Raw genomic sequence first — 12,793 nt, forward strand, 5'->3', positions numbered from 1 at the left:
GGTATTTATTTTGCCTTCTAAGATGTGTGAGGTGCTGTAAATAATGAATGGAATACCTGGAGTTGCCTGGTCATGGAGAAGTAACTTGACTGGTAAGTTTAAGAACTAGTAGGACCATGAAGATCTGTAGTCATGGACAAGACCTGTGGTGGTCCTCCAAGCCTAAATTTTAAGATGAAGTCAACTAAAAATGGGGACAATTAACAGCACATTTATACTGTAGGGGTATTTATTTTGCATTCTAAGATGTGTGAGGTGCTGTAAGTGAAGAAGATACTTGGAATACCTGGAGTTCGCCTGGTCATGGAGAAGTAACTTGACTGTAAGTTTAATAACAAGTAGGACCCTGAAGATCTGTAGTCATGGACAAGACCTGTGGTGGTCCTCCAAGCCAAGGGGACCAAGTCACCAAGAGTTACAATATCTTTAGAAACAAGACGGCTACGACACAGTACAATGGAAGACCATACTGGAACAATCCAGTACGACCTGGGCTGTTTAGTCCTGTTGCTAAAGCTGATCCAGGCAAACATGCAGGATTCTAATCTAAGGTGACCTCAAGTAGTGTGTCTTACATTCCACAGCAATTTATAGCCAACTTGAACCTGTCACAGTGATGAACTCCGTGGGTAAGGCAAGGTTACACATTTAGAAACAGCTTCACACCGGTTCTGGGGTCGAACATCTCAGATGGTTTTAATCAGCCTCTTCCATGTGTTTTCCCTTATTCGTGTCACATCCAGAGGAATCTATGATTTTCCCATCGCCCAGTAGGTAATGCCTTGGCCCCATACTTGGTTTTTCTACTTTATAATGGTATAAAAGACCCTCTAGGTCAGCGGTTCTCAACCTGTGGGTCAGGACCCTTTTGGGGGCGAGCGACCCTTTCACAGGGGTCGCCCAAGACCATCGGAAAAAACATATTTCTGATGGTCTTAGGAATAATTTTATGGTTGGGGGTCACCACAACCGCGGCCTTGGCCCGATCTTGGTTTTCTACTTGTATAAAAGGCCCTCTAGGTCAGCAGTTCTCAACCTGTGGGTCGGGACCCCTTTGGGGGTCGAACAACCCTTTCAAAGGGGTTGCCAAAGACCATTGGAAAACACATATTTCCGATGGTCTTAGGAATAATTTTATGGGTGGGGGTCACCACAACCACGGCCTTGGCCCGATACTTGGTTTTCTACTTGTATAAAAGGCCCTCTAGGTCAGCGGTTCTCAACCTGTGGGTCGGGACCCTTTTGGGGGCCGAACAACCTTTTCACAGGGATCGCCCCAGACCATTGGAAAACACATATTTCCGATGGTCTTAGGAATAATTTTATGGTTGGGGGTCACCACAACCACGGCCTTGGCCCGATACTTGGTTTTCTACTTGTATAAAAGGCCCTCTAGGTCAGCGGTTCTCAACCTGCGGGTCGGGACCCTTTTGGGGGCCGAACAACCTTTTCACAGGGATCGCCCCAGACCATTGGAAAACACATATTTCCGATGGTCTTAGGAATAATTTTATGGGTGGGGGTCACCACAACCACGGCCTTGGCCCGATACTTGGTTTTCTACTTGTATAAAAGGCCCTCTAGGTCAGCGGTTCTCAACCTGCGGGTCGGGACCCTTTTGGGGGCCGAACAACCTTTTCACAGGGATCGCCCCAGACCATTGGAAAACACATATTTCCGATGGTCTTAGGAATAATTTTATGGTTGGGGGTCACCACAACCACGGCCTTGGCCCGATACTTGGTTTTCTACTTGTATAAAAGGCCCTCTAGGTCAGTGGTTCTCAACCTGTGGGTCGGGACCCCTTTGGGGGTCGAACGACCCTTTCACAGGGATCGCCCCAGACCATTGGAAAACACATATTTCCGATGGTCTTAGGAATAATTTTATGGTTGGGGGTCACCACAACCACGGCCTTGGCCCGATACTTGGTTTTCTACTTGTATAAAAGACCCTCTAGGTCAGCAGTTCTCAACCTGTGGGTCGGGAACCCTTTGGGGGTCGAACGACCCTTTCAACAGGGGTCACCAAAGACCATCGGAAAACACATATGGTTGGGGGTCACCACAACCGCGGCCTTGGCCCAATACTTGGTTTTCTACTTGTAACAAAGGCCCTCTAGGTCAGCGGTTCTCAACCTGTGGCTGGGAACCCCTTTAGGGGTAGAACGACCCAAGACCATCGGAAAACACATATTTCCGATGGTCTTAGGAATAATTTTATGGTTGGGGGGTCACCACAACATGAGGAACTGTATTAAAGGGAAGGTTGAAAACCACTGCTCTAGGTGGAACTGGCAGCCAGTATTGGCCAAAAATTATTTAGAGAAGCTCCTCCCCAACCCTGGGTATCACCAAACTTTTAGTATGATGTAGAGAGATTCTTTGACCATTTGCAATTGGTCTTCATTTTTTGTTATTGTAGTTTTTTTAAAAAATGATTTAGCTTTATGTTTAGCATCTCACTAGCTTGGAATTTCAATCTCTATCTGGTTGCTAGGGTCCAAATTCGCCATGCAACCAGGCAAACAGAAAGGGATATGAATAGAGGAGGACCTAAACAAAAAAAAAACGTTATTTTTGGATGGATGTCCCCTTTATATCTGGCTATTTTTGTGTGAAATAATCATTGGAGGAACCCGTGTAGTCTGTATATTTATTTACAGCACTTCTCTCAGCGGTATATTTATTACAAGGTGGTTAGCAGACACATCATTAACAAATACATAAAACCGTTAAAACGAGTTAAAAAATAAACCGTTGCGTATTTTCCCCCCCCCCCGCGGGTGAACGAATGAGCCATGGGATTCTGTATATTACAAAGTACGTAAAAAGGTACTTCATATACAAAAAAAAAATACAAATGTGCAAAAAAGGGGCGTTTTTCTTTCAATGTGATACAGTTACAAACTGAGTGTTACAAAAATTCACGTTGGAGGCCATTTTGGAAAAAAAAACAAAAACAACTTTTGGTCCTATAGGGAAATTCATTTCAAGTTTTCGGCACTTTTTGGAGAAAAAAAAACCCCCCAGTGGCTTTAAGAAAAGGTGATTAAGAAAGGGATTATATGTAACAAGGTCAGTCTGGTTAATTTAACCCCCGATCACGTTTATATTAAATTACAAGTTTGACTCCGAAACATCTGAAAATACAAAAAATTATTTATATACAGTACAAACCTTGAAATATAAGGTCACCATAATGAACATCGAAAGCCCTAGCTAAATACTCCAGTCGAGGATATCAGAAGTGGTTGTGGCCAAGACACGCCCCCTTTGGGATTGCGGGCGCCGTCTGTTTTTGTAGGACGAGAGATTTTTTTTTACTCGTCGAATCACTTCACATTGGAAACAAACTATGTACATAGTGGGTTCATTTTTTGCAAATTCCTGAACATGCCCAAATGTTTCACGTCATATTTTTCCTTCTTGATGACGTTGCGGTACATCATTGGAATAAGTGCAAGTGCTTGCTGTAAGGGGTAGTGCATTTATACCTTATTTACACTGAGGAGGAAGCATGTGCAATGGCTACGTAGAAAGGCCGGTTGTACTGGAATGGACGTCCACAATATTCCACCATATGGTAAGCTGAGAGCTCGGCTGTACTGGAATGGATGTCCGCATTCTCCACCATATGCCGGCTATCCGCATTCTCCACCATATGCCGGCTATCCGCATTCTCCACCATATGATGGCTATCTGCATTCTCCACCATATACCGGCTATCCGCATTCTCCACCATATGATGGCTATCCGCATTCTCCACCATATGATGGCTATCCGCATTCACCATATACCGGCTATCCGCATTCTCCACCATATGATGGCTATCCGCATTCTCCACCATATGCCGGCTATCCGCATTCTCCACCATATGATGGCTATCCGCATTCACCATATACCGGCTATCCGCATTCTCCACCATAAGATGGCTATCTGCATTCTCCACCATATACTGGCTATTTGCATTCTCCACCATATACCGGCTATCCGCATTCTCCACCATATGCCGGCTATCCGCATTCTCCACCATATACCGGCTATCCGCATTCTCCACCATATGATGGCTATCCACATTCTCCACCATATGCCGGCTATCCGCATTCTCCACCATATGCCGGCTATCCGCATTCTCCACCATATGCCGGCTATCCGCATTCTCCACCATATACCAACTATCCGCATTCTCCACCACACTTTAGGATGAGAGGCCGGCTGTAATGGAATGGATTCCAGCCTTCTCTACCATACGTTAAACCGAGCACTTGGCACTTCCTTAGCTTTAAAGGGAGGCAGTTCCAGCATTGCAATCTTCCAGTTCTAAGCGAGCCAATTTTTTCCATTTTGACTCCCTGCACTTACGCTAGACCCAGGCTACCTGCAGTAATTCATTCCGTTATCTAAAGGGAAAAATGTAATTTCTCATGTAAACACAAAATATTTTAGATTTCATAACCCAGTAAAGCCAAGCTGGCAGAAACTGAAAAGGTAAGATGGGAACGTCACCGGCCCAGTTCAGTTGCATCTCCCGTGGCAATAAAGTGGGAGGGTTCCAGATTCTGCCACCGTGTGCTTTTACATCAATAATACTCATATGGGAAGCCATGATAGGGCTCCCTGTGCTGCCACTGACAATTCTCTAGCTGATTCCTGCGTATACCCCATATGCCTTCGGGTGGGTAAGTACGAACCATATAACTCAGTAATTGATGGGGTATTTAGTTTACAAAGGCGATGATGTGCCCAATCTTTTTCTCTTGGACTTTTCTTTAGCGTTTCCTTGTTATTAGGCGTCGGATAAGCAGCTCTGTATCTTGTCCATCCACAGCTGGGCACTTTGAGCATCCTGAGCACAGAAGTTATATACCCGCTTGCTGGTTTTTACCTGCAAAAGAGACAGGGGGGCATTATTTCTGTTCTGAGTCAAGCAGTGGGCAGGGCTAGAGCACTCTGATGGCAGCTGACAGGAAGGGGCAGGGAGTCTGTAACTTAAGTAGCGGGTGGAACTAAAACACTCTGATGGAAGCTGACAGGGAGGGGCAGGGAGTCTGTAACTTAAGTAGCGGGTGGAACTAAAACACTCTGATGGAAGCTGACAGGGAGGGGCAGGGAGTCTGTAACTTAAGCAGCCGGTGGAACTAAAACACTCTGATGGCAGCTGACAGGGAGGGGCAGGGAGTCTGTAACTTAAGTAGCAGGTGGAACTAAAACACTCTGATGGCAGCTGACAGGGAGGGGCAGGGAGTCTGTAACTTAAGTAGCAGGTGGAACTAAAACACTCTGATGGCAGCTGACAGGGAGGGGCAGGGAGTCTGTAACTTAAGCAGCCGGTGGAACTAAAACACTCTGATGGCAGCTGACAGGGAGGGGCAGGGAGTCTGTAACTTAAGCAACGGGTGGAACTAAAACACTCTGATGGCAGCTGACAGGGAGGGGCAGGGAGTCTGTAACTTAAGCAGCCGGTGGAACTAAAACACTCTGATGGCAGCTGACAGGGAGGGGCAGGGAGTCTGTAACTTAAGCAACGGGTGGAACTAAAACACTCTGATGGCAGCTGACAGGGAGGGGCAGGGAGTCTGTAACTTAAGCAGCCGGTGGAACTAAAACACTCTGATGGCAGCTGACAGGGAGGGGCAGGGAGTCTGTAACTTAAGCAACGGGTGGAACTAAAACACTCTGATGGCAGCTGACAGGGAGGGGCAGGGAGTCTGTAACTTAAGCAACGGGTGGAACTAAAACACTCTGATGGCAGCTGACAGGGAGGGGCAGGGAGTCTGTAACTTAAGCAACGGGTGGAACTAAAACACTCTGATGGCAGCAGACAGGGAGGGGCAGGGAGTCTAACTCAAGCAGTGGGTGGGACTACACAACAATTTCTGTTAAGGGCAAACTGGGCCTAGTTTAATTGACTTCAAGAAAAAAATAAAAAAAAACAGTTATGTAGATGTGGACGGTATTGCAGCCATTTTTTTTTTTGCCATTGCACGGTGATGTCATTGGATGGAATTTGGAACCCACCCCTTTAGTGCTATGGGTCCCAGATGGCATCTGGAAGGGGGCCCTAACATTGATACATCTAGCAGGAATGTGTTTGTTTCACATTGTTATCTGCTTTCAATTACTTCTTACAATGTATTTTCCTTTTTCACCTTTGTTCTGTTTTCTTACATTATACAGGAATCACAAAACTGTGCCCTCTGTGTCTGATAAACATGGCGCTGGGACTGAGAGACAGATACAGTCTTACCCAAGAGCTGTAGCACTGGGTACCCCTGGAACTATAGCGGGGTGACTGTTACCCCAATGTTTCTATATATCTGTAACCTTGTTATGGGCTAAGGGGGCCCAGCCTGAAGGCCAGTTAGGGGGGGATTTGGGGTGAGTGCTTATTTGTGCCCTGGGTACCCCTGGAACTATAGCGGGGTGACTGTTACCCCAATGTTTCTATATATCTGTAACCTTGTTATGGGCTAAGGGGGCCCAGCCTGAAGGCCAGTTAGGGGGGGATTTGGGGTGAGTGCTTATTTGTGCCCTGGGTACCCCTGGAACTATAGCGGGGTGACTGTTACCCCAATGTTTCTATATATCTGTAACCTTGTTATGGGCTAAGGGGGCCCAGCCTGAAGGCCAGTTAGGGGGGATTTGGGGTGAGTGCTTATTTGTGCCCTGGGTACCCCTGGAACTATAGCAGGGTGACTGTTACCCCAATGTTTCTATATATCTGTAACCTTGATATGGGCTAAGGGGGCCCAGCCTGAAGGCCAGTTAGGGGGGGATTTGGGGTGAGTGCTTATTTGTGCCCTGGGTACCCCTGGAACTATAGCAGGGTGACTGTTACCCCAATGTTTCTATATATCTGTAACCTTGTTATGGGCTAAGGGGGCCCAGCCTGAAGGCCAGTTAGGGGGGGATTTGGGGTGAGTGCTTATTTGTGCCCTGGGTACCCCTGGAACTATAGCGGGGTGACTGTTACCCCAATGTTTCTATATATCTGTAACCTTGTTATGGGCTAAGGGGGCCCAGCCTGAAGGCCAGTTAGGGGGGGATTTGGGGTGAGTGCTTATTTGTGCCCTGGGTACCCCTGGAACTATAGCGGGGTGACTGTTACCCCAATGTTTCTATATATCTGTAACCTTGTTATGGGCTAAGGGGGCCCAGCCTGAAGGCCAGTTAGGGGGGGATTTGGGGTGAGTGCTTATTTGTGCCCTGGGTACCCCTGGAACTATAGCGGGGTGACTGTTACCCCAATGTTTCTATATATCTGTAACCTTGTTATGGGCTAAGGGGGCCCAGCCTGAAGGCCAGTTAGGGGGGGATTTGGGGTGAGTGCTTATTTGTGCCCTGGGTACCCCTGGAACTATAGCGGGGTGACTGTTACCCCAATGTTTCTATATATCTGTAACCTTGTTATGGGCTAAGGGGGCCCAGCCTGAAGGCCAGTTAGGGGGGATTTGGGGTGAGTGCTTATTTGTGCCCTGGGTACCCCTGGAACTATAGCGGGGTGACTGTTACCCCAATGTTTCTATATATCTGTAACCTTGTTATGGGCTAAGGGGGCCCAGCCTGAAGGCCAGTTAGGGGGGGATTTGGGGTGAGGGCTTATTTGTGCCCTGGGTACCCCTGGAACTATAGCAGGGTGACTGTTACCCCAATGTTTCTATATATCTGTAACCTTGTTATGGGCTAAGGGGGCCCAGCCTGAAGGCCAGAGTCAATCCCCTGTTCAGCTGAAAGAGAAGCTTTATATGTTATTCAGGAAGAAATGGTCGTTAGTGACAGATAATTATACTCACATCAAAAAATGCCTTCTCGTTGGCATGCTTTGGCACTCCTATAGTCGGGGCTGCAGGGATGACTGTTTCCACATCGGCCAGATCAATATATCCCTTACAGCTTGTATCTTCCCCTGAATCGTAGTATCTCAGCTGAAAGAGCAAAAAGTGTCAAAATTCCATCCCCCAAAAAATGACTTTATTGTGCTGAGCACGAGGCAAACACATACTGACGGCCAACAGGTTAAATACAGAGCCCCCCCCTCCCCACCCAGCTAAATGCACATTCCAGCTCCCCTTCCCAATAGAACAAAGCCAAAGACATCAGCTATTTATAGGACCCAATATTGTTCTTAATGATAGGGTAAAGCTGCTTAGGATTTAGAACTTTAGCTTTGTTATTTTGTGATTTATAATGGAATCTGGAAAAATGTTAAATGATGTGCCCCGAGGGGGAAACGGGATTAAACGGTAAATGTAAAAGAAAGCAACGAAGAGCAACCTGGGAATTGAATGTGAAGAAATACGTGAGGGGAAAGTGTGAAGGATGGATATTAAGCCAAGGAAATGCACGGAACCAAGGGTTCTGGGTATAAAGGTGGCAACTAGGAGCACATTTGGGTTGTCTGGTTCTGATGGGCCTAAAGCTGCTTGAGGTAGAAGAGCTCATGGGGTATAGAAGTATAAGATAGGACATGCAGTATAGGTAAACCAACAGCAAAGACTGAATATCCATGATGTCCCACTATTAAGTCCCCAGTGATGGTCTGTTGGGTTCCATGTTCTCCTACATCTTTTGGTTCAGTGCAAGAACAAGCAATAGGATCCATAATAATAATATCACCAAATGGGTGCAGACATGGGTGTCTCAACACAAATGGGGCATAAAGGGGGCTGCTTGGTGGGGATAAAGAAGCTCTGTATGTGAGGAGTCTTCTCAACTCAAATACCCTGTGGTCAAGTCCTTGGAAGGCGTGGCACAATATTCCAGATACAAAGTGCCTTCCGAATAAAGTATCACATGATTATCTCCCATAACTACTGGGGATGAAGATCACAAGATGATGGTGAAGATGCTCTTCCACCAAATGTGAAGAACCTCCTAATACAATTCATTGGAACCGCTCATTGCCTGGTTCTACAAGGCTGGATATGTTCCCTTACCTGATGCTTTGTTATATCAAGTACAAACCAACGAGGCTTCCAGCCCTTCAGCAAAGCTCCTCTCTTGTAGAGTATGCCTTCATATGACCTACGCAGACAGAATACAATGGGAGTTCTCAGAAAGCACAATGGGAAACCATTATAGAGGGCATTAACATTCACACTGAAGATCTTGGACTTGGCCAATAAAAACCCTACATGATCTTTAGTGCCACCGCCATACCTGTTCTCCTCATTCTTTGAGGTAAAATGATTGTACAGTGTTGCAGTTCTTCTATCGACTCCGTTGGAGGGCGAAGCGTTGAGGTTCTGTTCGTCTCCCAGCCCGCTATCAGGGAGATGCACCATTGATCTCTTCTGATAGGACTGCAAATTGGCCGAGACAAGGCTCGATGGGTCACTCTGAAAATCAATGAGAATATGGGAGGTAATAGGAACAGTCAGCTATGTACAACTGTTTGTCGTTGCCAGCCAGGTTTTTTTACAGCTTTCGGGCAAAATGTGGCATGGCAGCCATCTTGTTTCATAGGCTCTGGACTTCTCAGATATTCTTGTAAGTTACAGTAGGGGGTACATTACCCCTTATAATACATGAGTGATACTCAGAGTTCCCTGTATAACTCAGCCTGCAGCCTTGTGCCTTTATATGGGCACAGAACCCCTCAGTGACTGCTGATATCCTTATCATTTACAGTAGGGGGTACATTATCCCTTATAATACATGAGTGATACTCAGAGTTCCCTGTATAACTCAGCCTGCAGCCTTGTGCCTTTATATGGGCACAGAACCCCTCAGTGACTGCTAATATCCTTATCATTTACAGTAGGGGGTACATTACCCCTTATAATACATGAGTGATACTCAGAGTTCCCTGTATAACTCAGCCTGCAGCCTTGTGCCTTTATATGGGGGGCACAGAACCCCTCAGTGACTGCTAATATCCTTATCATTTACAGTAGGGGGTACATTACCCCTTATAATACATGAGTGATACTCAGAGTTCCCTGTATAACTCAGCCTGTAGCCTTGTGCCTTTATATGGGCACAGAACCCCTCAGTGACTGCTAATATCCTTATCATTTACAGCAGGGGCTACATTATCCCTTATGATACATGAGTGATACTCAGAGTTCCCTGTATAACTCAGCCTGCAGCCTTGTGCCTTTATATGGGCACAGAACCCCTCAGTGACTGCTGATATCCTTATCATTTACAGTAGGGGGTACATTATCCCTTATAATACATGAGTGATACTCAGAGTTCCCTGTATAACTCAGCCTGCAGCCTTGTGCCTTTATATGGGGGGCACAGAACCCCTCAGTGACTGCTAATATCCTTATCATTTACAGTAGGGGGTACATTATCCCTTATAATACATGAGTGATACTCAGAGTTCCCTGTATAACTCAGCCTGCAGCCTTGTGCCTTTATATGGGCACAGAACCCCTCAGTGACTGCTAATATCCTTATCATTTACAGTAGGGGGTACATTATCCCTTATAATACATGAGTGATACTCAGAGTTCCCTGTATAACTCAGCCTGCAGCCTTGTGCCTTTATATGGGCACAGAACCCCTCAGTGACTGCTAATATCCTTATCATTTACAGTAGGGGGTACATTACCCCCTGGAAGCCCCAGATACTCACAATCTCTTTCTTTGCGTTCTCCTTGAGCCTGACTTTAGCCCTCTCCCACAGGAGCTGCCACCTCTCCGAGCTCTGGTTTAACTTGCTCTCCAGCCTCTCGATCTCCTGCAATAGGACAGAGTGTTCGGATCAGACTTTATTACAAGATCGGAGCGGCTACAGGGGAAAAGGTCAGAACTGTTTTATGGATCTGGGACGACACCGAGCGCAGCCGGAGCCAACGGTAACATTCATCTACTCGTTACCAACAGCAATGAAAGGAGCCATTGAGGACGGATATTTCTCCCTAACGCAGAGATAACAAGGCCTCTATGTGACCTATTGTTCCAGCGTTTCTATGGGAAGAGTTGGACGGGGTCGTGTAACGAGCTGAGAAAAGCAATTGTTATACAGCAGATTATTAATTAATCTGTAATTTCTATTGTAAACGATGGGTTTGTGTTTTGGTGAGGAGCAAATAACATCCCGACGAGAGGAATGGGACAGGCAGAACATTGGCCGGGAACCAAATGGGACGTCGGAGGTTCAAATTCAATGAAGAGCAGAGAAATAAAGCTTTAGTATTCAGGGTGAGGGTCCTGCATTGGGTTTTGGGGTGCTTAGTCCCCGATTCCCCGACTGTTTGTGAAGACTACCGGTAACCAGTACGGGTACAAGTTGGACTGCAGTCTCGCCCCACGGTGAAAAGATAATTTTCTCCCCCTGACCTGGATGATCCGCCTCTGGAGTGATGTCACTTCTGGCCATCAGTGATGTCACTTCTGGTTTTGTGGGTTAGAAATGAACAAGTTGCAGGCAGGGGCAGCAGGGAAGGAGCCTGGCGGGTTGGGTTGCAGGTCAGCGGGGCCAGTTAAGGCATGGGTAGGGTTGCCCCTGGCTGGTATGTTAGTTAGTTAGTATGCCAGTAAGATACCAGCCAAGGCCGGGCCAGTATTACAAATTTATTGGCATCTAGTCAATATCTAGTCAAGTCTGCCCCAGCCTGCCGCCTATCTGCCCCTCTCCCTTCCATAATCCACTAAATTCCAGTCACAATGATGCAGCTCGGTCCTGTTCACTCTTAAGGTGCCCATACACGGCCGATTGTAGCTGCCGATATCGCTCCCTTAGACCGACTTGGCAGCTAATCGGGCTGTGTATGGGCACTAACGAGGGGGGGCCTGGCCGACCGATATCTGGCCTGAAATCGGGCAGATATCGATCAGGCAGGTTAAAAAATCTAGTCGGATCGGGGACCGCATCGGCTCGTTGATGCGGTCCCCGGACCGACTTTTCCTATACCCATCGTTCTAATTTGATAGATTGGCCCCAGGGCCAAACGATAGAATTTGCCTGGATTCTCTCGGTATTGCCCACCCGTAGGTGGCGATATTGGCGATGTCGCCAAGCGAGCGGATCTGAAGGTGTATGGGCACATTTAGACTCAACCCCCATGATGTCCACGCCCATTTACAGCACAACCCATCCCCTTGTGGACCCGCCCCACTGGACCAGGTGGCCCATCCAATGCTGAGAAGGTCCCAGAAAGTAGGGTAGTATAAATCTTATTTCTTGGCATATATACCGGGCAGCCAACCAGATATCCTGACAGATACATCAGTGCTATGATCAGTTTGCTGATTGGACATCTGCTGATGCACCATGTTGGCTAGCATCTGGTTTCTTAGGAAGTGGAGAAGATGAACTGCAGTTCCGATTGCTGTTGGCCTGACTCATCAGAACAGAAAGGTGGCCACCTTATGTCTCAATCTCGAATACAAGACAGGGTGGTATTTATAAACAAGCTTGGATTGTTCTTTAAATAAAATAAAACCTACCCCTGCCCCCCCCCCCCAGACCTTTACTTTCCCTTTATCTGCACTGCCCTGCTCTGTATTATGCTGCTATGCATGTTCGTGGATAGACTCAATCAGCATTCTATGATAGTCATTTATTGGGCTCGTGTCTAAAGGAATGTCCTGGAACCGAACCACGAAACACTATCTTGGAGGCCACGAGCATCGGCAAATGATGGTGAATGGATTTGAAACATAATCATAACCTGTAAAATGATTTAACTTGTTTTTATGGCTGCGTGGAGGCGAGAGGCTAGAGTTTCATTAGGGAGTGAAAAGCGTGACTGAATTGTGGCAAACTGGGCCAAATATCTGAAGAACATGGATCCTGCATTCATAGTAACCTAGATTTACTATCGTAAGCAATAAAC

General features: G+C 46.7%; 1 protein-coding gene across 5 annotated transcripts in view; it reads right to left on the reverse strand.

Annotated features, from left to right (window-relative positions):
• Positions 1–2,641: 2,641 nt before the first annotated feature.
• The window catches only part of sbf2 (SET binding factor 2), a 196,919-nt gene continuing 186,767 nt past the window's right edge, over positions 2,642–12,793 (reverse strand). For 4 of the 5 annotated variants that reach the window (XM_031899700.1, XM_031899699.1, XM_031899697.1 and 1 more), the window contains 5 exons: positions 10,588–10,692; positions 9,162–9,340; positions 8,939–9,026; positions 7,796–7,927; positions 2,642–4,887 (listed from right to left, as the gene is read on the reverse strand). In XM_031899700.1, the coding sequence (XP_031755560.1) occupies positions 4,789–4,887; positions 7,796–7,927; positions 8,939–9,026; positions 9,162–9,340; positions 10,588–10,692 (603 nt within the window). In that variant the 3' untranslated portion in view covers positions 2,642–4,788. 5 annotated transcript variants of the gene reach the window in all.

Source organism: Xenopus tropicalis, chromosome 4 (assembly GCF_000004195.4).
Source record: "Xenopus tropicalis strain Nigerian chromosome 4, UCB_Xtro_10.0, whole genome shotgun sequence".
NCBI lineage: Eukaryota > Metazoa > Chordata > Amphibia > Anura > Pipidae > Xenopus > Xenopus tropicalis.